This window comes from Centrocercus urophasianus, unplaced genomic scaffold (assembly GCF_019232065.1).
Source record: "Centrocercus urophasianus isolate 14NV4802_14NV808 unplaced genomic scaffold, USGS_Curo_1.0 seq_10, whole genome shotgun sequence".
Lineage (NCBI taxonomy): Eukaryota > Metazoa > Chordata > Aves > Galliformes > Phasianidae > Centrocercus > Centrocercus urophasianus.
The window spans coordinates 6,384,442-6,411,572 of NW_024884142.1; the positions used below are offsets into that span (position 1 = coordinate 6,384,442).

General features: G+C 34.4%; 1 protein-coding gene across 2 annotated transcripts in view; it reads right to left on the reverse strand.

The window, feature by feature from the left end:
• Positions 1-235: 235 nt before the first annotated feature.
• LRATD1 (LRAT domain containing 1) overlaps positions 236-27,131 on the reverse strand; it is a 31,867-nt gene continuing 4,971 nt past the window's right edge. Inside the window, exons 3-4 of one of the 2 annotated variants that reach the window (XR_006169734.1) lie at positions 26,513-26,652; positions 236-1,037 (exon numbers count right to left, since the gene is read on the reverse strand). Coding sequence is in view for 1 of the 2 variants with exons in the window: in XM_042823661.1 (XP_042679595.1) it covers positions 26,596-26,652 (57 nt within the window). In the remaining variant the exon portion in view is untranslated. Of the gene's footprint in view, positions 1,038-22,251; positions 26,653-27,131 lie in introns of those variants that run through there. The other variant, XM_042823661.1, reaches the window with a different exon arrangement.

Genomic DNA, 27,131 nt, shown 5'->3' on the forward strand with positions numbered 1-27,131 from the left:
CACTGTATTTTCTCTGCCCTGGGACAATTACTCACTGAGTCTTCTCCAAAAAAATTTTTGACTAACATCAAGAATGGCAAACACTAGTATAGAGATTAAGTAAAAAAATAATATTAATTAAAAAGTGAAAGAAAAAAAAAAAAAAAAAGAGGAGAGAGAGAAACAACTCCAAAAGTACAGAAACACAACTGAAAACAAGTGATTGTAATGAGAGGTTATACTTTGTTTTCATCTTTTTAACTAAACTGTGCTTTAACTGTGGCATAGCCCTATTAAGGATCTATTGAACTGTGCCAGCTTAGACCCTGCCTAAAGTACAAACAAGGTACTCAAGTTCTACTCACTTCCATACAACACTGCAGAGTGATCACGTATTTTTTCCATACTGTTGATGCTTAATTGCAGATGCGAATGCAGAAATGTTCTTCAGTGTTCAGAATTGAGAGCTTGATCACATCTTCAGTATTATGCTTTGTTTTATTAGTTTGGGAGTGTTGACTTCCTGGAGGAAATTACTTAAATACTCCACTTTATGATCAGTGGAGAGAATTAATCATTTCTAGGACTTGATTCATTTGGCCTACTTTGTATGTCAGCTTCAGAAAATACTGAATTGTAACTAAAATTACCTTTACTTATTGACTATAATGGGATCCACAGGTGACTTGCTCATATCTTGAGAAGACATCACTTGCACCGTGTACAGACATGAACATTTGATTAGATGAATCCTTACCAAATTCTCTTGAAATTATGGATACTATACTTGGGCAAAAGGTTAAGTTACTGCATTCCTAAATACTATACACTTTTCATTCATTTTGCACCAGAATTTTAATGTTTCCACATATGACTTCTCATCCTTTCACCTCACACAGTGTGATGGGTATAACTCCATCTTCCTGATGATCTCTTTTATAAAGAGATGCTGTTAGGTGTACCAAGAGCTATCTTTTCTCCAGACTGGTCAAATCCCACTGCTACAGCCCTTCTCATGGTGTGCTCCAGCTTTTCAACCATCCAGTGATCACAGAGGTCTGTAAACAAAACACAGTGCAGTGTGTTGTTAATTTTCATATTAACTCATGTTTACCTTGCAGAAGAGCCGCTCCTCAGCCAGTCCATCTTGAGCTGCATAATTGCACCCTCCTTACCAGGTGCAAAACTTTGCCTTTATCCTTGCCAGATTTCATGAGGTTCATTCCTCCAACCTGTCCTGGTTACTCTCAATGGCAGCTCTGCCCTCAAGCGTAATAACAATCTAAAGTGCAGACCACAATGCATTTGTATTTACTACGTTATCATAATCTACATTTATTTGTATTAATTAACGTCTCAAAAGAAAGGAAGAAAGTTAGGAATGAAGGAAAGAAGGAAGTCGAGAACTCAATATTGCTGAAAAATTATTTTAAGATAGTGAAGATAGGATCCGATTTCTTCTCTTTAGTGCTATGACCATAGTCTTTCAAGTGCCTATCAGCACAGTGAGTTTGACCTAAAGACATAAGGTGATGATTATCTTTCTGTTTGTCATTACTAACTTTTCAACAACATTTAATGAAAAGAATCCTGCAAAATTCTAGTGAGATTTCTAGTAACAACTTTAAGAAAACCAACAAATTAATGAAACAGTGAAAACCAAAACATTAAAAAACAAACAAACACAAGAAAAACAAACAAACAAAAAAGCCCACAGTGACTTTGTGGATAAAAATCTTCAAAATCCAAGCTTCAGTTCCAAAGCTGAAGATAGATTGACCCTATAGATTGTAAAACGAAGTTTGAGTATTTGTGACTGCTTAGACAGCACAATATTAAAGCTTCAGGTGCACAAAGTTTCACATAGTTAGTACGTAAGGCAGATTTCCGTCCTCATGGCAGAAGAATGCTGATGTAAAAATTTGCTCTGATGTCTGTAGTGTGCAGCTGTGTTATCAGATGAGCAAACTAAAGATACAGAAAGATGTCTATTAATCCTGCCATAAAAGCTCTAAGTATTATCTTTTCTGACATCTCTTCATTCTTAAATATTTTCCCTTTGAAAAAGAATTTTTCAACATATATTGAACAAGAACACACTTCACATTGCTTTTTTCTTTTTTTTTTTTTTTTTTTTAAATGATGCATATTTTCTTCCTTGCAGCAAAACCTTTCTATAAATATTATTACATAGCTACCAGTGGTTTAGCTCCTCCATTCCTCCCATTTCTCAGATTGCTTGCCAAAGTGATGTAGTGTATATTACACAGAATCAAAACTAATTGATGTAATTTAACCAATGCTATTTTAGTTGATTTTTCAAATCAGTGCAAATTAATTTACTGTGATTATTTCTAGTAAAATACATGAAATAGATTAATTTATTTTTCTCTAATACATAATTTCCCTGAAGAGCTGAGCTAGGACTGAGAAAATAATTTAACATACGTAAAGAAATGCTCAACATGGCAATATTATTCACTTCTCCAAAGCGCTTTATAAACTGTTTCTGAAGTAAACTTAAAACTCTGGAGCCACATTTAAAGTTACATAAACTCGAAACCTTTGGCTTTACTTTGGTTTAAGGTAATGAGGGACTTTTTATTTTATCAAATTCTTGGTCCAGATATTTCTAACAGAGTGATCTGACTGGTGATAAAAATGCACACGGGTTTCCCGCCAGGAAGCTGAATAAAGAGTTTCTATATGATGATTCTACTGCTCATATACAGCTGGACTTTTAACAACAACTGAAGGCAAGTTGCGCTGAGAGCTGAAATTCTATATTAATTGCAAGTCTGCTACCTACTGAAAAGAATTATATATATATATATATATATATATATATATATATCAGCATGCACTTTTTATCCAGAAAAAATGTAGAGCTACTTAAACTGATGAACTCTGGGTTTTGAGATAAGTTTAAATAAATATCCTCAGAAGGTATCTAGACATTAGGATTATTATTTGAATTTAAAAAGTGATCAGTAGCTGCAATGCTGCTGATGGGAAAGTAAAATGACCTAAACTAGAGGTCTAACTTTAAATAACTGAAATTACCTAAATCAACCATAGCCACATTGTTTTCAACCCAGACGAACATCTGCTGAATCAATGACAGCACATGCTTCAGCTGGCTTCAACATTTGGATTCACTTGCACCTGTACTCATCAGCCATCTAGCTGCTATCAAAGCAAATGCAGAGGCTGAGCTGTGGCACCGCCAACCTCATAAGGCACAGCACACACATGGTGAAAATCAGTGAAACTACACTGGGATGCAATAGATACCAGCGTGACAGGTCAAGGTAGTGTTCTGCTTCTTAAGAACAGCCACTCTCAGAAAAGCTGCCTCAAGTTTTCAAAGCAGTGTAGGCAAAACTGTATTTTGTCTTCTCAAGTATGAAGAGCTGCTATTGTTAAAAGGAGGGGTCTAAAGAGAGATGAAAATTTCTGGCAGTGCGCAGAAAGACAGGGAAGAAATTTTTATTTTTATTTTTTTATGGGACCAGAGCATTTCTCCTCTAAGAAAGGACTGAGAGAGCTGTTCAGCCTGGAGATGAGGAGCCATAGGAGGATCCCATCAGTGTCTACAGTTATCTGAAGGAAGGGTACAGTGGAATCAGAACCAGGCTCTTTTCAGTCACACGTAGGAGACAACAGACACAAACTGGAACATAGCGGGTTCCTTCTGAGTATGACGTGACAAAGTGCTATTACAAGATGCTCAGGGAGAGCAAGTCTCAGAAATAATTAAAAAGCCACATGGATGTGGTCCCAGGCAAACTGCTGTGTATATTCCATATCAGGTAGGAGTGGGCCCAGGTCTTTTCCAACCTCAGCAATTTTGTGATTCTGTGAAACCTAAATGTTCAGGCTGTACTGACATGAAGTGCTGCATGTGACATGGCCAAGCTCATTTGCTTCCAGTTATTTGTTTCCTTATTTTGCTACTGCTTAGTATCAGGTTTGACTCAGCATGATTGCATTGCTTTGCAGAAGCTAAAGCTTTGTTCACTGCAATTCAGGTTCTTTTTTTCAAATGGCTGGAGAACAGAAAGGATTAGAGAAATCACTGCATGATTTTTATGGCTTCCCCATTGCTGCAAAATTTTGCATTCCTTTCTAATTAAAATTAGGTAAAATTTTTAGAGGAAATGTTTGTTTTATTGCATCTTTCCAAACTCTCCTTGGAATCCCTCCTTTTTTTGAGGTACATTCAGATGTGCAGCACTGTAGTGATGACCCTGACTTTACAACATACACATCATGATACACTATGTCAGATTGAGTGGTACAATTAATGTGACGTGACCTTATGCTATACTGAATGTCACAGCAGCATTTTGGTTTTACTCTTCATTCCAAGTATATCTGTCATAAATCATTCTTCCTTGTGTCAACTACTAAAACACTTTTATCCACAATGATATGTGTTATAAAACACCTTATCTTCAAACAGTTTGGTGAGTTAACCCCAGAATATTTTTCTCTAATGTTTGGTTACTCACAGTATTTTCTCAAAATATTGTATTTTGTTTACCTCACTAAGTTACACAGAAAAGTGCCAATAACAATCTCTCCTGATTATTCAGCCCCTCTGTACTGTAAATAGTCTTCTGTGTTTGATTTCATGTTTCTGGTCAGGTGGTCAGTCCAAACCATATGAGATAACTTTTTTCTTGGTTTGTTTGTTTGTTTGTTTTGTCAGATAGTGACGTTGGGATGATCGTTCTGCAGTTGAGGTTTATAAATGAGTTGCTTTTCCACTACCCATATGATTGCTCTTGCTTGGTATGGAGTAAATGGTTATTGACAACCCTTTGAGTTTCTGAATGAATAAGTGAAGAAGTGTATGGACACGAAAGCCACATGACAGGATATCCAAGAAAATTTCAAAAGTTCAAAGCTTTTTAAAAATTTATTTATTTCTCTCTCTCTTTTTTTTTTCCTTTCTTTTTCTTTTGGTGAGATCTCAGTATAAATTATTGTATTAAATGAACTGGACTGCAACACCTGAACATATGTAAGCTTTGACTGAAATCGGGCAAACTGCTCACATTAATATTAGCCAGCTGATGATTACCTCTTTTCTGTCTTACAAAGATTTTCTTTTCCTTCAACTGATGATACTTCAAGTACTTGTTACAAATATTTGGCTTTCATCAGTCCACTGAACTAACGACTCCCACTGTAATAATATTCTGTATTTGGGACCTCATCCAACTGCCATAGAAACTCTTTACTGAATTAGAAAAGAATTGAAGTAATATTCTCTTTGTGACCTTTTAGTATGGGTTGCAGTGAATTAATGTTTTTCATCCTTCAATTCATTTATTGCTGAGATGCTCCTGTTGAATTTGCTTTAGAGTTTTAGCATAAGGCAGCTCCCAGCTTGTTCAGGCATTGGTCCCTACAATTAATGAGGATTTTTTCTCTTTGCTGCTTAGCTGAAATAGTCTAGAAAACATAAAATCATATATTTTTCCTAGTTTTGAACTAGAAAAGACAAATCAGGTTTTCCTTAAATAAAATGACTTAAAAATATTTTAAAATGTTCAGATTTGAACAAAGAAAGGTGAAGTGTTTTCATCATACTGCCCAACTTTGGAAACTTCAGTGTACTTACTTTAGTTAGGACAAAAGTCCTCTCAGCCTAAATGTACAGTCACAGAAGAAAAATGGCCTCTCTCTTGAGCATAATTCCTTGTAAAATATTACCTTCTGTGCTTTGAATCAGCACTAGAGTCAACCTCTCACTCTTTCTCCCATGACTTTCTCAGAGATCACAGAGAAAAAAAGAAAAACAAAAAACAAAGATTAAAACAAACGTTGAAGTCAGTGTCTTATACCATTACACTTTCCAACTCCTAACAGAAATGTTTTTTTTAGGTAGCTGCTGAACTGGAGTTTGAATCTGTACCATTGTATTTAACAGACTCTGAATTCGCTATTTGTATTGGTTTTGCTTTCCTTTTTTTAGTGCTGGTATAATCTTTAAGAAATGTATAAAGAGTTCAAGATGCAGCTGCACGTAGGAAAAAAAAAAAGTTTCCTCTTTTGCTTTCAATTTTTTTACTAAACATTTCTTAACTTTATGTTTCTTGTTCAACTTCTGTTAAGCAGGCACTTTCTTAGAAATGCCTACAATGACTCAAAAAATTTGTCCTCTAAGCTATAATAGTTCACTTAGAACTCATCATTTCATTGCACAGTTTTTCCTGCATTTGTTACTTAGCATTTATTAACACTGTGTCTCTGATGTATTTTATTACCCTTTTAGTTCTGTAACGCAGTCAGTGTCAGCTTTGACTTTCTGGCATAATTGTTCATCATCAGCAAACTTTGCTGCAGCACTATTCATTGCTTTATGTGAATTATTTTTATTGATTCAAAGATCTCTTCTGAATTCCTTTAACCTCCTTCCTTTTGATTACTGTTACATTTTTAGGGTTGAATTTTTTTACTAATTTGTAAGTGAGACTTGTTTCTTACCAGTGATAACACATAAGAGACTTCTGAAAGCAACTCTGACAAATTTTGTAAGAGCTTCACGTAGATAGCTATGGGTGGATCACCCCATATTCACTTGCTATTTCACCTCTTCACAGAAATCTAATAACTCTGTGAATCAAACTTTTCCTCTGTAAGAAATATGTTTAATCACTGATGTTGAACTTTTTAACTTTTGTCATATTTGTCCATGTACCTCTTAATACATATTCAAATGTGTATCCCCACATCATCCCCAAACATTTTTCGAAGGTTATTTTCTTGTTACCAAATCCAGTCACCAGCAAGTAAGAGTTACCTATAATCATTAGTGCCTTACATGTATAAATACAAAGTATTTAATTTTAATTAAATTCACTTTTAACTTCTGAGTGTTTCCATGTTGTCCTAGAAATTTTGATGTGTTTCTAATTTATTTTGTTTTTATACTTAGTTTTCCTAATTATACAGTTCTTTTAAGGAAAACTAAACACTAATGTAGGATCTGGGTTCCATGCCCTTCACTGGGCTACATAGCTATTATCTGTAATGTAAACACTCAACATGAGTAGACGGAGTAGATTCAAGCGCTTTTACTCATCCCAGCAAAAGGAGCTTTCTATTTGTTCAAGATCATTATGAATAATACCTGATTGATAAAATTATCAACATTATTTTTTGATTCAGCTACATGTGCTTCTAATTTAATCTAAGTACAGTTTTTGTGTATTTTTGTACAATAAAAATATGTAAAAATAAAGTTGCTGTTGAACTACAGCAAATAAAAACAGGAGACAAACACCTTGAAAACATTCAGTGATACTTTATAAACTGGTCTTGAGGCCTCAGTGGGCACAGCTTTTATCTATGAAATGTAATATTGTTATTTTCAAACCAAACTTTTGATTATGGACTTTGTTTACATCTTTGTTTAATAAGATAAAGAAAAATGGCTTGAAGCAAAATAGCTAAGTGAAACACAGATCTATACTAAGTGAGCAATCCTGAGTAAAAAATGGAAAGAGAGTGCTTCAACTTTAAAACTAATGTATGTGTTAACTACGAACCTTGAACTTTTACTAACCTCTCAAACAATAATAACTGATTTCTAAAAATGTGCCAAGTAATCATATTTTCAGTTCATACAAGATTTTAAAAGTGAAAACATAATGTCAAGTATGGATGGCTAGCAATTCTCTACAAAGAAGGACGAGGCTGCTTTCATTGTGCTGTAATCAAAATTTCTGACGTTTACTCAGGCAATATAATTGTGATTTATTTCTCTATTATTTGTATCAGGTCATCTCTTAAAAATAAAAGTAGACTAAGTGGTGCCAGAACTAGGCAGCGAATGACCATAAGAGAGAAGTACAATTCTCCTCCAAAACATTATTTTAACAAAAAATCAGGTCTGTTATTGTACATAATATAAACATGGCATTTTTCCAGATACCTACAACACAGAGACTAAGGAGAGGCAGCTGTTAAACAAACAAGCAGCAAATGTGTGAAGTGTCATTTGTCTCTAACAGGAAGGCACTCATGAGGCAATGAATTTCAATTATCAGCAGCCAACTATAGCTGGACCAAAAAATAAATGGGCACAGAGAGAAAGAATGGAGGGAAGGAAGGAAAGAAGAAAAGATAAGAAAGTGAGTATGATTTTTATTTTCTCTTGAGGCAGTGTATAACAACATCAAATGATAGACACAGAAACATTGCCTCAGTATTTATTTGTTTGTTTGTTTGTTTATTTATTCATTCATTCATTCACTCATTCATTCATTCATTTATGGAAAAACAACAAACATAGCTCATTGACACTGTTATTTCCTCCACTTATAGTTGCCCTTTTGGATTTTCTATAAGCTATCTTGCTACCTTTTGTAATCCTCAATTTCAAGGGCTATTACAGACTGCTGTGAATCAAAGCTTCGCAGCTGTCTGTTCCTTCTTGGCTGAAATGAGACAGAATTTCTCAGGATGCTTTCTCAGCACAGAGAAGTCTTTTACATTTGTGAACGCTAGTGCAATGGGTGCAATGAATGAAATAGAAGTAAGAGAGGAAGAAATCATCATTTCTTCAAGACTCCTCTCTACAACTTCATGGTTAAGAAGAATGGTAAGACTTACATGATTTAATGCTTGCTGAAAAGTCTCCTAATCTAGCAGACAGTAAAGACATTGTAGATCAAGAACATGGCAGCAAAAACCTAAAGGATCTACTGGTCCTTAGCGTGATGTCCATGTGAGACATACTCTATTCCACGTTTCTCTGTGAAAAATCCATATAGTTTCTTTCCTATTCTTGTTCTCTTTTAGCAATATGCAACATGTTTTTTAAAAAATGGTCGTGTTAGGAAGGAAACTAAGGAAAATTCATCTTTCAGCAGAAAAAAAAATGCAATTTTTCTTTTTTTTTTTTTTTTTCCCCTTCATGTCCAACAAAAAGTTAAGAGAAACATTTAAAACATATCATACATTTCCAACTGGTAGATCCCACGACTCTCAAAAAAAGTGATCCTTTACTTTCCCATTTTGCTAAGAAAAGATATTGACATTTCAATTGCACTCTTATTCATTGACAGATGTGAAAATTAAAAACAAGGCGAAAATCATACAGGAAGTAACATTTTATTTACTTATAGTTTAATTAAAGTCAGTATACGTACTGGTTGATATGGTGTAGCATTCTGTCAGAGAAGGTAAAAATGCCATCCTAAGACAGAGGATTGTAATTTGTCATATGTGGGATATGAATCTTTTGAAACTTTCTTTTTTCTTTCACAGAAATGGGATGCACAGAACCCATTTAGTCCTTCAAGGCAGAAAATTATACTACAAAAAAGTAACGCAGGGAGATTGACCCTCCTATTTCATTAATTAACTCAGTTTTTTCTGCTTTGTGTTTGCGAGTATCTTTGTGACAGCTGAACTCTTGGTTATATTAATAAAAGGGACTGAGACTAGAAAATCAACGTATAAGAATACTAAATGCAATAGCTTGACCTGAAAAACAAACAAACAAAAAACAACAGCCCTCTGTAGCTGGTAATTATAGTTCATAGAATCATAGAATGGCTTAGGTTTGAAGGGACCATAACTATCACTTAGTTTCAGTCCTGCTGCCAAGGGCGACTTCCCTTCTCTCCTGTCTTGCCCATCCCTTCTATCCTTTGTGAATAACTCATTGATAGTTACAATTGCTCTAACTGTTCAGCTCTGATTTATTTTGCATAATTTCAAACTAAACTTTTTGTTCATGTACTCACATCACTGAGAGTTTAGCTCTTTGTGGAAGGAAGATAAGCTTTTCAGATAAAAGAAGCAAGCACTTAAATGTTTTTTTAATGATTCTCTGCAAGTCTTATTCCAAGCATACAAAGCATCATTTGACTTTAGCTATGTAAAATAGAACATCTAACTGAAAATAGTCAGTTAAGCTCTCTTTATGGACAAACAAGGTTTCAACAGCCTCTGATACCCTACAATATCTGAAAAAGAAATACACAACTATGCTTGGGTACTTGAATTATTCCTCTTGCTAGACAATGGAAAGTGGCAAGGTGTGGGAATATAAGAAAAACTGTTCAGAGCAGAAGCTGTGGAGCAAGATAAACAGCATGAGAATCAAGAACACCTCTAGAACAAGAAGGGACGTCTCAGGGGTCTGACTGGATAAACGCCTGTGTGAACGGTTGAAGAGTGCTTTGTAGAATGCTCTGTTGACATGTAAAGGTGGATGGGAAAGTTGTAGAGGTGGATGGGAAAGCTAGAAAAAGAAAACTTGTGAAGTTATATAAGTGATATGAGAACTTGTAATAAAATTTGAATCATTTGCATCTGAGTCTGTGCATCAGACGCTGCAGCAAGTGAATTAGATACACTTTAAATCCCACTTTTATTGAAATCACTACAAATTTGATTTAATTTCACTTGTGCAGGTGCAGACCATTACCTCCCATGGGCCTCAGATTAACAAAAAGCGCACGTAAGTATAAAGCCTAGGTAGATAGCTGAGAGTATTTGCAAATACTTTTGTTTGTTGGAAAACTGTATAGGTTTTAAGTAAAAGATAGGTATGTATGATTGTTTTTAAATAGAAGAAATACTCCAAGTAAGTTTACCTACAGGTCTTGAGCATTTTGTGTGTTAAATAACAGTAACCAAAAAAAAAAAAAAAAAAAAAAAGAAAAATAAAAAATAAAAAAAAACAAAAAAAACAAAACCACAAGGAAAAAAAAGCAACAACAAAAAAAAAAAAGCAACAAAGCAAACTGTTGACTCAGAATATGAATGAATAGTAAGTTGTGCAATTTTTCAGTTTGAAGATTCACCACTAGGAATATCTTTATTTGTAACCAAGAGAAGAAAAGCACATAGTTTTAAAAAGAAATGTGAATGATTGCATTATACTGTCACACAATCTATGCTTGCACAGCGTTGTTATGGTAAGTTGGTTGCTTTGTCCATTAAGAAACTGCATAATGCCTAATTCAAATGAAACAGAATCTTCCAAATAGCAGAGGGAATGAAATTTCAGACCTGTTCTCTACTTTTGAAGTTTAAAACACTTTGAGAAAAGACCAGTCTACAGATTTTTTTGGAATTTTTACAGACTCCCAGTTATAACACTGGATGTCTGACAGCCTAGGGTCTGGGGAGCTTTCCATGAGCACTTCGTAAATCTGAAGCTACTGTGTGGTGGTCAGCGTAACCTACTTGTTGTGGATCTCATCATTTATGGATCTCATGCTTTGGTCTTCCTTCTCCCAGTAGGTCAAGAGGGACAATGAAGGTAAAAAGTTACGATGTTATAGTGTTTGCTGTCTTACTAGTAATAACTGTTTTATGGTCATTGATGTCTTACTAATTCTACACTGATTTACAGAAGATTAGATTTTTCAGTTCCTCCAGACTCGTGTAGCTGATATTTAATATCTTCATGGATTGAATAATGAAAGTCTGCACTAGATATAGTTTCTGCCTAATTCTTATTTTGTGATTTAGGAGCCACTGGAAACTCTTCTTTTTCCAAGAAGTTTAGACTGCTAAATACTTTGGCAGCAAATCAAAGTTGACACCTGCCTAAAGAAGCAAGAACTGTGTAACTCCTTGTATGAAAAGAGTTTAAAGGAAGTCAGCATCAAACACTACAGATTTTCATACCCTGGGATACTCTGCAGCTTCAATGAAAATTCTTCTGCTGGAAGGGAAGAACTCTATCTACACCATATTCAACAAATGGATGGAGGAATGTCCCATTTCATCGGTGCTCAGCAGATGCTGTGGAAAAAAGCTCGAATACTTCCTCAAGAGCTTATTAGCTATTATTTATGTCAGCATCTCTCATGCTAAAACATAGAAGTAACTTGTCAGCTTTTGCATATTGTAGGCCAAGCTCTTTCAGTTCTCTAACCATTAGTACTTCCATTAGCACTTTTTGAGAAACTTACTGTGTAATTGTGGATACTGCTGATCACATCAAGTCTTTAGAATATGTAGCCACATATCTATTTACTCCCCCAGTTACTGAATTTCACATCATTCTTCTGCTGTCAATTTGTTCTTTAGAAAACTAGGCTTTTATTTATTTATTTAGCAATTTGTGTGTGCTTAAGACAGCCTGACTCAATTGCCACTCATAGTGTAGGGATAATTACATGTTAGATACTATAAATGGAAACAAAGCATGTATTTCCCTGAAAATACAGAAGAAGAGGAAAAAAATAACAAAGAGCAGGCAGTAGAAACACTTTAAACCTCTTGTCTTTCCATAGCAGCTGTTCGACACTAGCACTCTTGTTGAAATCACTTTTAGAGTGAAATCACACAGTGATGCTGCTTCTGAGATATTAATATTGTCATGTCTAAGACTGGATTATCCTCCCTAGGGCACTTTTTAGCAGGCTTTAGGTCCTTGCCAACACCAGCAATATTTGGACCCCTACCGATGATAGAGTAAAAGAATTGCCTTCTGTCTTAAAGAGAATAACTGCTCCTTGTGACTCACACCTCCTTACTCCTCTTGAATGCAGCTGTCTTTTTCTTATCACAGTTCAAGTAAATTTACAAGGATGCTTTAGTAAGAGCTGAAAAGGCTGCTTATTCTCCAAGCTCACCATGTTGACTTTTTTTTCTGAGGAGCACTCATTGTTCAGTAATGATATTCCCTGCTGAATTCACAAATTGAATCTGGGGGAGAGAGAGCAAGGATGTTTTGAAGGTTAAATTAAATGACATGTTTTGTCAACGTGGCCCATAAAGATGATAATGTGTTATTTATTGTGAGTTTTGATGTTATCAGGTTTGCACAACATAGAATGTAATCTCTGGAATATCTGCTAGATTTGTCCCATGTTTCTGGAGCCCAAACAGCCATGGAAAGCCTCTGGTTTTCTATTGGTCAAGTAGCATAATGTAAAAATGGTTTTATACCTCTAATCTGGACATGATGGGTCATAAACACTTCTCCCTACCGAGGATGAACCAAGCAACAACTCTTTATTTGGCACCACATTTCTACCGATGTCTGATAAAGAAAGCTGAATTTATTTTACAGCTGTGTGTCCACTGCTTGTGGCAGAATTACCGAAGTTATCCCAAATGGGTGTCTGGAGACATAACCATATGATTTTACAGTGGAGGGACAAAGATGAATAGAAAATGAGAAAGCAGAAACTATGTAATATTGTGAATTATTGTACTTTTGGTAAGCTCACACCAGCATCATTGTCCAAGGTTGCCAGTGCTTTGACAGCATCCCAAGTGCCCCCATCACAACAGTTATACCATTCGTCACTTAGAGGAGCAGTGAAGTAGCATTTTTACTCCATCATTCTTAGCAAGTCTCCCCAATGATAGCACAAAACATATGCTGCACTTTTCTCACATCCAGCTTGCCTCCTCAAAGCACTAAAGTACAATTCAGTTTGGCTTTTGATACAAGAAGTAGTAAAAGACAAAAGAGTATTGACTTGCATGAACAGACTGAAGCCCATCCAAGTTCAAATGAAGCAGTAATACAAAGTTTTGGGTGGGCTTTGTGGAAGAAGGGAGATATGAGAGAAAATGAAAGTAGACATTAAAGCAGTATATATAGTATTATGTAAATGAAAGCCCAAATTTTCAGACCTAGCTAAGCATTACATAAATGACTGTAGCAAATGTTTCAAATTAATGTAGCAATTTTGCTACACTATTATTTATGAGCAGTAATTATCTTAATTTCTGTGTAACACTGAATTATTTCTGCCATTTTTGGTTAAGACCTAACAGTTTCTTTAACCTTCTAATAATTGAAAGCCTGCAGTTCATGTATTGATTTCTTCTGAAAACAGAACTTTTAAAATATTTGAAATTGCTGTAGGAAAAAGAAAAAATCATTTTCTAGAACTAATTTGAAATTTTTTTCTATATATGTTTCCAAGTTCTTGAATTCAGTGCTTATAACATGAACTAACAGTTGAACTCTGAGGATAAAGAAACTATTATGGCACCCGTGTAAGTTATGTCTCTAAGCCACCTCTTCTGTTCTGTTACTATTGGCCTTAATATGAAAGGTTCTTTCAATATTCTTCATGATCTGTTGGAAAGAAATAAAATTCTTAAGAATTTAAAATCTTCCTACATAAGACATAAAAACATTACATAAGAAATCTTAACACAAGCAAGATATTAAGATGTATAGAAAATATCGTGTACTCAGGGAACTTTATACAGAAATAATGATGTAAATTATTGTAGAACTTAGGAGATTTGTCAGGTATCTAAAAATCAGAAGATAGTCACCGTTAAAATTGAAAGATTCAGAAGACAATAACGAAAAGGAACCTTAGAAAAACTGATAATAAAAACACGCTTCTTTTCCCTTTCTTAGTATAGTGAAAAACATGTAAGGATAGAATTTTATTGGTAAGAGGATTAGGAACTTCTTGTATCATAGAACAAGAACATATTTTACATGAAAAGTAGAAGTAGGATATCAAACCATGGAAAATTCTGAGACAAGTACTTAATTGGAAACAAAGTATGAGTAAGTATTTGTAATTTCTGTAGATTGTTCAGAATTATAATTAATTCTAACAAGCATTGTGGAAAAAATATTGTATCTCTTGTAAAATTAGAGAGAATATGAAGATGAATATCTGTGTATTCTTTTACAGCGTCTGCTGTTGGTCACTTTGAAAAAATGGTTTAGTGAATTAGAGGAACATCTGGATTGATCCAGTATGACAAAATCCTTTCAAAATTGAAATGTAAATAACTTAAAATTTGGCTGTCTGAAATTATGTACTTAATTTAAAGACTCAAGAATTCATTGATCTAAGGGGAGGAAGCATTATTGAGAGAATAAATAATAAAAGCCAATAAACTAGGGAACTATCTAGTATTTTGTTGTTAGTGGTGATGCTGATGATTATGATGATTTTTCTTTGTTTACCTTCAGGGAGCAGAGGATGGACTTTATCCTCCTTTCTTATTTTATCCTCATGAGAATTCAATCCACTGATATCTGACCATCACGTTCTATCAGTGTCTGAGATGCACCTCATGAGATCTGATGGCAGTCAAAGACTCCTGAGTAGAAAATTTATTCAAAATTCCACTGTTTGGCCACTAGATGACTCTCTGATCTATTTAAATTTAGCAGGAAATGTATGTGGTAGACACTGGGAACACAAAAAATTGATTAACTTATTGTTCATATTGGTAGTTCTGTATAGAAAGAGAGTCTGGAATCAAGACAAAATTCAAGCTCAAATATTTTAATAACTTCATTTTTTTCCCCCTCAAGTCCGCCAGAACTTAAGGAGAAATACAAATGCACACACACAAGGATAAAAAAGCAATCTTGACAAATCTAATAGACAAATCTGAAACTCCAGTGTTATCACTGCATTTGTAATAGGTAACAGTAGGAAATAGTGTCTGATGATAATTCTACTGATGTTCTGTTGGTTCTAAAAGCTTCAGACATATTTAATTCTTTCTTTCAGAAATTTTGGTCTCTTCCTGGGGAGTAGTGTTATTATTTGTTTATTTCTATCACAAATGCTTAAGGAAGTTGCAGTAGCATACAAGTTATGGTTACTCTCATCTCACAGGTGAGCAACTGTAAAGCTGCTAAAAAAAGGACTTGAATGCATGTGTGTGAGAAATAAAAGTCAGATCTGATTTGAAATTCCACAACTAAGTGATATATTGATAAAGGTTATTCTGGATCATGAATTTTAAGTCTGACTACTGACATCTGCAGTATTTCGGTGCTTGACAAACCCACTAAACTGACCAATTAGATTCCTTGTATAAAGAGAATTACAGTGAATCCCAAAAATGCATTCTTCATTGCTGTTTTATGCTGAATCAAAGAGCAGATGGTGTGGCTGCCAATTGGTGTTCAGAATAATAAGAATATTAGGAGAATATTCTGTGTTAAAGTGGAGAGCAGTAAGCAACTCAACAAACCAAGTTTTGATAGAATTTCTTATCTGATTATGAAAAATTCAGGAACTAGCACTCCTATACAGATACACACACACATATATATAATGCTTACAGTTCTTTCCAAAGTGAATTACTGTCACGTGGTATAAAGAAACCACATACATTAAGATCCAAATTATCAATGTTTGTTTCTTACACATAATGGAGAAAATGGAACAATTTTGAAGACTGTGTGAATACTTGTTTAGCCTTGTTTTTGATACCATGATCAGAATCACTGTTAAATAAAAACTATTTTTTCCCACCTGTAGAGATTATGTTTTCATAAGACAATATTAAAAATGATTTATTTGGTCAGCAGAAGTTTAGTTTGGCATCTGAAAGAATATATATATTTTTTCGTTAAAACGATCAAATTCTCAAATGAAAGTAGGAAATAAAACTAATTATATCTACTCCTCACAACTAAAAAAGTATTTTTTTCATCAAAGTGATAAAGATTTTAAAAGTTCTTGAATTCTCATGTGCATTTTCAAAATATATTCTAAAATGCACTCACTATTAGTGAATGAATGACTAATTATTTCAATATAGTAAAACAGATTTTAACCATCACTTCCTTTCAAAAGTAGGAAATTTTAACTTCAATATGCAACTATTTAAATGTAAATGCAAATTCTTCTAGCAGTGAAAAAAATAGTAAAGTGCAACCCTTAGAATATAGATCTGGTGGCCATTATATTACTGTGAATTGTACTTCAATTTCATTCTCAGCTTTTTCTCTGATCTACTTTTTATGCTTCATAAGGAATGAGTCAGTCAGGAGGCAGAGTGGAGCTGGAATGTTGCAGACAGCCATTTTCATTAGGTATTTTTCAGTCAAGCATGAAATTCATCAATGGAACATTTAAGATTTGTGTATTTCATTTTTAATTCTGGGTATTCTTTATTCATTTGTCTTTCTTGATAGCAAATGTTTTTATTTGGAGGCATTTGATAGAGTGATTTACGGAGTTTGATCAATCAGTGCCTATATCAGCTTAGCACACTTGTAAAAGTAGAGATGAGCAGTGAAATCAGGATATACAAGGGCTTCCTGTCTTTTTCTTACATTGTAAAATTTGTTAGCCAGAACCAAAAATTCAACACTCAGAAAGCAAGAAGTCAAGAGTCTTCAAAAATATAGCCAGAATTTTTTATTACACAAATTCACCTTAGATACAAGAGAACTGTGTAACATTAGCACTTCAATGTCTTCCTTGTTTTAAGTAGTTTCTTTCATATTCTGTGCCTTGGCAGCGGCACACAGACTACAGCCATGGACAAATTCAGTCTAGAGAGATTCAGAAGCAAATCTGGCCCTCAGTCAAAACACTTAGAAATGGATGAAAGGGGGTCTATTGACTTTGATGGACTTCGGCTTTAGCTCTACCAGCTTCCACAGGCAGTCTGGGGTTCTGATTCTGGCTCCACATGATGTTAATATATTTTATTCAATGGCTGCTTAGGTATATATATATTGAATTGCACATGGAATAGGTGTAGGAATACAGAGCTTTACCCCAGAGATGTTGTTTAAATAGTGAAGATACATACTATATATGATATATACATCCATAATACTTCTGAATTTTCTGTGATTTTCCTGCAGTCACACAAATTTTCACAGAATCGTAGAAAACTCTGAGTTGGAAGAGACCCACAGAGATACACAAGTCCAAGTCCTAGATCCACAAAGGACTTAAAAGTTACTTGAATTTTTAAATTAAAAATAAATTTCAAATTTAAAAAATTATTACTTAAAAATTAAGCTAAATATCTAAGACTTATATAAGCACTTAATGAACTCTAGTAGTTTGTGGTCATGCCTACAGCCCAGGGCAGCCTGTTCCATGCCCACCGCCTTCTGGTGCAGAACCTGTCCTTAACCCCTAGCTGACACTGCATCCAAAATGAGGCCTCCCCTCAGCCTCTTCCTTGGGCTGCACAAACCCAGGGACCTCAGACACAGCATATATATCTTGCCCTCTACACCCTCTACCATCATTGCAGCTCTTCTTTGGACACTGATAGTTTTTTTTGCGTTAGAGCTATCTTCTGTCAGTGTGTAACTGGACACATGAGATGAAGTGGATTGCTCGTGGAAAAATGAAGAAAGGAATTACTATCCACATGAAAACGACTTCTGTAACCAGATCTAAGCTAAAATTGCACATACCAAGTTGTAGCAAAAAAAACCCGAAAACAGTTACCATTGCATTTCACCGAGTCCAAATCTGCCTGAGAGAGGTTGTGGATGCCCCATCCCTAGAGGTGTTCAAGGCCAGATTGGATGGGGCCCTGGGCAGCCTGCTCTACTATTAAATATGGAGGTTGGTGGCCCTGCATGTGGCAAAGGGGTTGGAGATTCATGATCCTTGAGGTCCCTTCCAACCCTGGCCATTCTCTGATCTGCCTGATATTGGGAAAAGGCCAGACTGCAAGCATTATAAGGAACTGTCAGACCAAGAGCAACATAGCTATGAAATAATAGCTTTACTGCTTTAGAAAGAAGATGAAGATAAATGGCTAAGATTTCCTGTGATTTTTGAAAGTATTACTAAGTCTTAGAAAGTTTGTGGCCTTTATCTACACTTCTGTAAGCATAATATGCTGATCTAAGTACACGACAAGGGAGAAAATGGTCCACCACCTGCTGCCTGAATTGAGCACTCACCCACAGGTCACCAGTCTTGTCAAAAAGATTTGCACTGACAGAATATGAAATGGCATTACCATCAAAACATATAAGATTATCTTTCCTTTGAAGAAAAGCAACAGCTAAACTAACTTTGAAGTTAGAGGACAGGAAGGCAATTAGTTTGAAAATATTAGACACAAATGGAGAAATAAACTCAATGTTGCCACTAATAGAAACTGGCAGTTTCAAACCCTGAAAGATGGGCTTCTTAGTGCACTTTTCAGTGCCAAATCCCCAGCTGGAGCGAACTGATTTCGGACCATAAGAATGGAATCACTTAAATAGCCATGTCCAATCCTCTATAAATGCAAGCTTTTCTGCTATACATAAACAGATTTCACAGAACATCTCTGTGTCACTATACTCTCATGAGTCATAGACCATGTTCTGATAACCCACATAAATTTGAGGCTTACACTGAAAGACTAAGAGATGTATCACAAGAACAAAGCAAAGGAAACTGTGGAAATTTAAGAAATTATGCTAATCAAAACTTTGCAGATGATTTTAAAAAGTGAACTATGCTATGGAATACCTAACTTCTCCTCTGCTTGCAAAAGACTAAACAGGAATCTGGTTAGTGAAAACATCTTTGAACATACGAACAAAATAGGGGCAATTAGGCACTTATGAAAGTACAGTGCTATCAAAGGGATCAAATATGGGATTTCTGGTTGCCTTAAGCACTTGCAGAGCTTCAGTATTCTTCAGTTTATATTAGTTTAATATCAAGGCTTCAGTCTTTAGAATATATTTGACATTACTTAAAGCTATGTTACAATTTCTGGTATCACTTTTTTAATATTTTTACATAATTTTGAATATCAACTAAGCTGAGCTGTTCATCCTAAAATATGTTAACTGAATCTCAAATGGCTAAGTTCAGCTTTTGCACTTCATTATCCACAAACACGCAATCTGCTGTCTTGCTGCAGTACTGATGACCGTAGTAACACAGTCATTGAATGGCTTGGGTTGGAAGCAACCTCAATGACCGTGTAGTCCCAATGCCCCTGTTGTGGGCAGGGTTGCCTCTCACTAGATCAAATTGCTCAGGGATCCATCCAGCATGGTCTTGAAGTATCACTAAATACATTTTGCAGACAGCAAGTAATTATTTTCCCCATTGAGAGAGTAACGTGGCATCTATAGAAATACAGAGCTTAGTGAGTGTTAAATCCTTTACTATTACTGTTATGCAGTTGATTTCCTAAAGAATCCAGGCCATCCTTTTAAATGCAATCTATGCAAGCTGTTCAAGTCTTTTCTGCCTTTCTTCTGATATGTTGTCTAAAACTAAGGTAAGGCTTACCTTGACAGTCACCTGAGAATTTTCAGAAAACACAGAATGTACCATTGTTCTTTTTAACAGAATCTGCTATTGCTAGCATAAATCATAACTCTGTGAATATATGCTGAAACTATACTTTTGTTCAGACAAATCTGAAGATTTTATTAATACTACTTAAAACCTCGAGTGGCATAGACATCAGCTTCACATCAGAACACCTCTCACACTATTTCTCCTTATAAAAGTTAAAATCAGTTGCAGATCTCCTAAAATGAGCCATCAGATTTGCATTTTTTAAGATAACAGTGATATCAGCAGTGGTTCTCATGCTGGAAAACTATTCCTCTGGCAGGTCACCAGAATTTAGATTTGGCAGGCTGCAAAGTGTAATGTAAGGTTTACTTGCTCAATCAAGCATTCAATTAACTAACACGTCAGTATGCCGGTCCTTTGTGAGGCAAAATAAAATGTGCTAAAGCACATTGAACCATCTGAATGGATAGTTGCATAATTAATGTTTGTTTTTAATTTATTGTAAGTTGTCCAGATGCTCTGGCAATCAGTTCCTTAGATATTCTTCAAATAATTGACCGAGTTCTGTAATCTTACTAGAGGGCAGCAAATTTTCCTGTTTGATTAGAATTGAATAAATGATTCAGCAGACATTTTCAAATTCTTTTTAATTTTTTTTCCAATTAATGAATTGTTAACAGTTCTGAAATAATTTTCTTCAATTGCCCATTTGTTGATTGATATGGTTTATCAGTTATCCACAAATTATCTAAGATCATCATTGTTTTGAGACCAAAACATTCTCCAACTCAGTAAACCAAGCTTTATTAGTATGAGGTTTGTCAAAGTAATAATGCTCTTCTTGGGAGAAAAGAAAGCATGTAATTTCAGGGCATCTCATCTTTGTTAGCTATTTCAGCATTAGGTTAATTATATTTGTGTAATCATTAAGCAGAAAAAGACTGAGGGCAATATAGAGATAGGATGTGAGGAAATTATCTCAGATTGCACCACAATAGATTTTGTTTGTGTATTAGGAAAAATTATCTACACAAAAAGGGTGGTCAAGCATTGGAACAGTGCCCAGTAAAGCAATGGAGATATATAGATCTCCATTGATCTATAGAATAGATATATATATTCTATATATTCTATTATATATTCTATATAATAGAATAGATCTATTCTCTTACAGATTTGTATCATTCATTTATGCATTCTCTCAATTCATACACTGGACAAAATGTCATTTGCAGAAGAATAATTCCTTTACCTATCAACTCTATTTTATTTTTATTCTGTCCAAAGTTACACTGACTTCTCTACTGCCTTATTCCTGGCAAACAGTTAATGATCACACTCAATGTACAAATATAACAGGGATCCTTATATTTTTCTGGTTAGTTGTAATCGTACAAAGCCATTCTCACAGATGAACACAAATAATAACAGATGCTACAAGCATTAGTGTACATAGAGACATTTATTTGAATGATAATGGAAACCTCAGCAAGGGTAGATTGGCTCATAAATCAGATTTACGAAATACTTTTTTGACCCCTGCATTTTGCATTCACAATACAGCGGGTTCATTTCAAGATAAACTGCTTAGCAGCAACCTTTTTAAATGTAATACTTCTATGTTTAAAAAAATCTACTTTATTTAACGCTTTACAATACAGAATATTTAATTGTGTTTTATAATATTTTATTTGCAGCTATGAAAGCTCATTAAAATATGTGAATAATATTTCCCAAGCTCAATTTAAGCTGTTTTCAACATTTGTTTTTTGACTGGGGTGTCCTCCGGGTTTTCATTCTCAGATGTTAGGATTTTACATACTTGTTAACTCAAAAACAAACAAGCACGACAGAAAAATCATACACACACACACAAAACAGTTTGAGAGATCATCAATGAAGTATTGAGAAGATAAAGCACCAAAATGACTGTATCTGTAAAACACTAACCATTACGAACAAAACTAATAAGAACTAAGCATCTCATATTTTTGAGTTATTCAGTCAGAAGCAAGTTCTATTAAGATTTGAAATTGGACTAGAACTTTTGTGCAAATATGTCAATTCTATCAAACTCAAAATCCTACATTTTCTTATTTCTTGGCATTATTTTATTCATTAAAGCACTCCTGCACAGAAAGGAGGTCAACAGATCTTGCAAACAGAACTGCTCCTTAAATATCAGTACACATCTTACTCCTATTTCAAAGAAGTAAGAAATATTTGACAATCCGTAGCTTAACGTAAAAAAAAAACAAACAAACAATTCTAACACGTCATGTTTCAGCTTTATTTTCATTTACATTATCTTGGACAATTATTCTGAGGAAAGTCATTAATCTCATGCAGACTCAAAGGTATGCACGATATTAATGATTTTAGGAAAATGAAATTCAAGAGAGGTTTTCTGATATCATTCACATTATGCAAACATTTAACATTTCTGCTTCTGCTAGAGTACATTATCAGCACACAGAGAATTCAACTTTGGGTTCCTATGGATTAAAAAAGTAACTAGCATGCTATGAAATGGAAAAGAAAATTATTTAGCAAGATTTTAGTATGCCGAAATTCAAAGGGTATCATTTCTATAATTGGTGCTCCTACTGTAAGTGAGAATTTTACCTGCATTTTTCCAAGTTAATCTGTATACAAATAGTAAATATAAAAGAACAGTTCAAGATTTCTGCCTTTTTTTTTTTTTTTTTTTTTTTTTTAAGAAGCTTTTTTTTCTACCCATCTATTTTGTCATATTTCTTCACCTTGAAAGAGAGATAAAGATGGAGGGAACTCTTTTACAGTCCTTAGCTAGAGCTAAAAAGACACAGGAAATATTGAATCCACATATTAACTGATTATTTTTGTAGGAGTTTAGCACTTGACACTCTTTTATACTGCCATAATTAAAATAAGTCGATGGGTCAATTAAAGTGAACTTTTCAATATTAATGACCTTTGATTACACCTAACTGAAGAATCAATGATATAAAGCCAGACAGGCTAGAAATACTGATCCAGAAACCTTGTAAAATAGGCACACATATCATGCAAAAAAGTTTGAATGCAAAGATAAAGTAGGGTTGTGTCATATGCAAATAAACAGAGTTCTATCATACAGTTAGATGATAAATATTAACAGATACAGCACTCATCCAAGCCATCTCTGTTAAATGAAGTTGTAGCATGAAACACAACCTAAGCTTCTTAAAAGTAACTGGTGCCAGTGCTTAATCAGATATTGTAATTACCAGAAATATCACTTATCCATGTTCTATTAGACCTATTTTCAGCAGCAATGCTTTTATTTACTTATTATTTTCACAGCACTCACTGTTCTTGACAGATCTCATTTTCACCCTGTATCCATAATGTAAGATTTCTAAAGTAGACAGGTTAGCCTCGCTATGGCCCAAATAATTTGGTGAAAGGTCAACAGTGTGCTCAGTGGGGAAGGAGCCAACTCAGTTACAAGTGTTTTTCAAAGTCTCGCCTTTCAGCTTTTCAAATAAAACATCTGAGAAAAATCAAGAAAAGCCAGCTGCCACTTTACTTTCAAACAACTGTACAACAGTAGGTGAGCATGGCTAAACAACAGAACACAGCTTAATACAGTGGTTTGCTTCCAAAACATTACAGCAAACGGAAAAACAACAATAGCAATAACAAATGTTTAAATTAGTAAAAAAAAAAAAAAACAACAAATAATAATAATAATAAATTGTGGCGCTATCATTAATGTATGCCAAAGAGAGGATGGATAGATACGTTACTGGGGCATTTTTATTTATTTATGAACACACAAGTAAGTAGCAGCATAGTTCATACTAAAAGGATAGTTTGTTATTGCAAAGTGTAATGCTCCTTGATTTTTTTTTTCCTGTAGTAAGTAGCAATACATCAAAACCCACATATTTAATCAACTTATCTTGATGTCAGAAGACCATGGCATACCCTGAAGAATAAATATTGAATAGTGTTTATATCCTGCCAGTATATTCTTGGGTATCCATTTGTTGCACAGTTAATATACATACAGTAATGACTGCCATTTATTACCAGTACTAACAAAACAGTCAAGACTTATTGTGTGTGCATATGCATATTATATACATATTATGTATGCATTATGCATATGTATACATATTTACAATATTATATATATTAGTTGTATATCAATATGCATATAAATTTCTGTTTAAATATTTACAAACAATTATCACATTTTTCAGACTCAGTCTTTAATATTGCTTTCAACTGACTGAAAGGGCACATGGAAACAATGGGAACATATGGAAAGAGATTATCTGTTTTGAGACCAGATTGTGATGTGTTTACTCACACTGAATAACTTATGAGGAATATTCCTTCTGTGGTGTAAAGTACTCTGCTGTGAAGGAGGGTCATGATGTGGCACTCTGTATTTACTCATGCCATTGGATATAGGTTCTCAGTGTTACGTTAGAACTAATTCTAGGGTTTGATTGCTTCATTGTAAAGCCCACCACAGGATTGTGTTCATGAAGTAGGTACTGGTAACAAGCTCTAACCTCCCCTACATAGGAAGTAGAAAGACGACTGAAGTCCTTCATTTCTAAGTTTAGTTCATGACTTCATGCAACTTTCAAAGTAGATTGCCAATGTCACTGTGTATCCAAATAGCATTTAGGCTTAGAAAAATTATTTGTTACTTAAGGCTGATGACACTGCTTATTTTGCTCACTATTTAGCCTAGAGCGTATAACGAATCTCCAAAATGGGAATGGTTTTGTGCATGAGGGATACACAGTTACTCACCCTCACTAACCGTGGAGAAGAAAGAACAGCTTTCAAGTTTAGCTTGAACTTCTTTCTTCAAAAGTTTAACTAATTCTCCCACCTTTTTTTTTGCAGTACTCACATTAATTTCAAATTCTGTCTGACTCCCTACTAAAACAGCAGGGGATTGGCACTTCAGAGACACAAGCCCATATGCTAATTCCCCATCTTCTGTCAGTGTCCAACAGTTGTACCCACACAGTCACACAAGCGGAAAAAAATATATATTTGAAAAGCATTAACCCACTTTACCTAGGAAAATGCCAGAATTGCATAGATAATTACTATATGTACAAGCAAGAATATGCAATTAAGGCTCTTCTGGTAAACACCATGTACATAATTTTTCCATTGAATTGTGTGCACTTGATGGTCAGGATGTTGGCTAGACCTACTCCTCAACTTTAACCTCAAGTAAATGCCAGATGAAGGGGATAGACCCTTCCTTTACCCTTATGGTAAAGGACCTGATATTACAAACATTTGCAGAAGCAAGTGGTTTTATGCTTGGATCATATGCAGAACCAGAAACTCCCAGAATTCCTCAAATAAAAATATTCTTTCAAAAAGAAAAAGAAAAAAAATGAAGTGTGATCTTATAAAACCATAATCTCAACTATCTCAATCCATATGGCCTATGCTGATGATTCCTCTGGATATAACCACCTGAGTAGATTTGTTAATGATGCAAAATATTAAAAATTAAGAAGTGAAAGTGAATATTACTACCTGCTCAAGTATAAATGCTATCAGACAAATTCTAATTTCTTTTTCAAAAATAAACATGGTTCAAATAATGATTACTTTCCAAGGCATGGTGACATTTCAATATATGGAAAAAGAATAATTTCACAAGGGATATGTATTATATATGTAAATTAATATCATATTACAAAAGAGAGAATACATAGTGTCACAATTACTTTCTCAAAAAAAAAAAAAAAAACCAAACAAAAATCAAACAAAAAAAAAAAACACTGTAGGACTAATAGCTTATATGTATATAAACTGAGAATAAACCCAATAGCACTTCAAGTAACAGAAGAATCCTCACTGCCTTTTTCCCAACCTAACATCTTCTTTTCATTTACAAGCAGTTCAGTAAAATATCTGACCCCAGTATTAATTTTCTTTATAGTGAAACTGGAAAATAAAAATAAAGAATTGACAGATCAAACTACCATTCAGAGGATCCATGAATGTAGAGCTGTTTTACTTGTCATATTTGAACTCAGAGAGCAGAGAAGTTTCGTATTTCATAATAATTAAGTAAATAAATTCCAGATTTGCCATGGAAACACTGACATTCATGAACAAACAGCAGCATGTGATCACACTCTAGTCATACATTATTATCCTTTCAAACGTAATTCTGCAGTGAAACTGCTCTCAGCTTAGTAGCCCAATCATACCTCCCTACATATTTCTGGATTAATCCTTTTGGACTGAGACCATCATCTTTCTCCTGGGATATAAAGCAGAAAAAATACCATTTACAAAATATAAGCATCAACACATACCATCTTTTTTTTCCATCACAGCTAAGTAAAATTATGGACAGAACACTTCTACACTACTCTAGTAGAAAACTTTCATAGAAAATAACAGTAAAAGTCACAGTAGATATCACAGTCCCCTATTTCTTCTGTAGTTGAAAAGACAGATTTGGAAACTTTGGGGGATGGGAAGGGGGGAAGCGGGGGTTGAGGTACCTGATCCTACAGGATGTTCCATGTCTCCAGTGAGATCCAGAATTCTCTCAACTTCAGCCAACTTTGGTTGGAGTTACAGCTGCTCAACACATCGCATAAAGAGGTCTATAAACTCTGACAGATTTTTGCACATCACTTACCTGAATATGAAAGACACTAAAATTAAATCAGGCAGGATAATTAACATTATGCACACTCTGCACAGACTGAAGGCCATTTCTTGTCACACCCTGAAGGCCATATCTTGTTACAACCTGATTTCAATCTGAAATCAATGTAGCATAATATTGCCCTATATATATATATATATATATATATATATATATATATATATATATATAAAACGAAGGTTTTTGTCTTTTTCAAATTGCATACAGATAATTTTTAGAGGGGAAGAAGTCCTAAAAAATGAAAACAAAGTAACACAGAAATACAAAGCTGATGGAGATAAAACCCATTTTGCCATTCATTCCCATACTTCTGTACCTACATACCCAGCCAATAACCAGCAAACAATTCAGTCATGCCAGTAAAACATTTCACAAAGGCTCTCTATGCTTCAAGAGAACACGAAACAATTTTTTTAATAACATGTTAGCCTCAAAGCAATTCAAAAGAC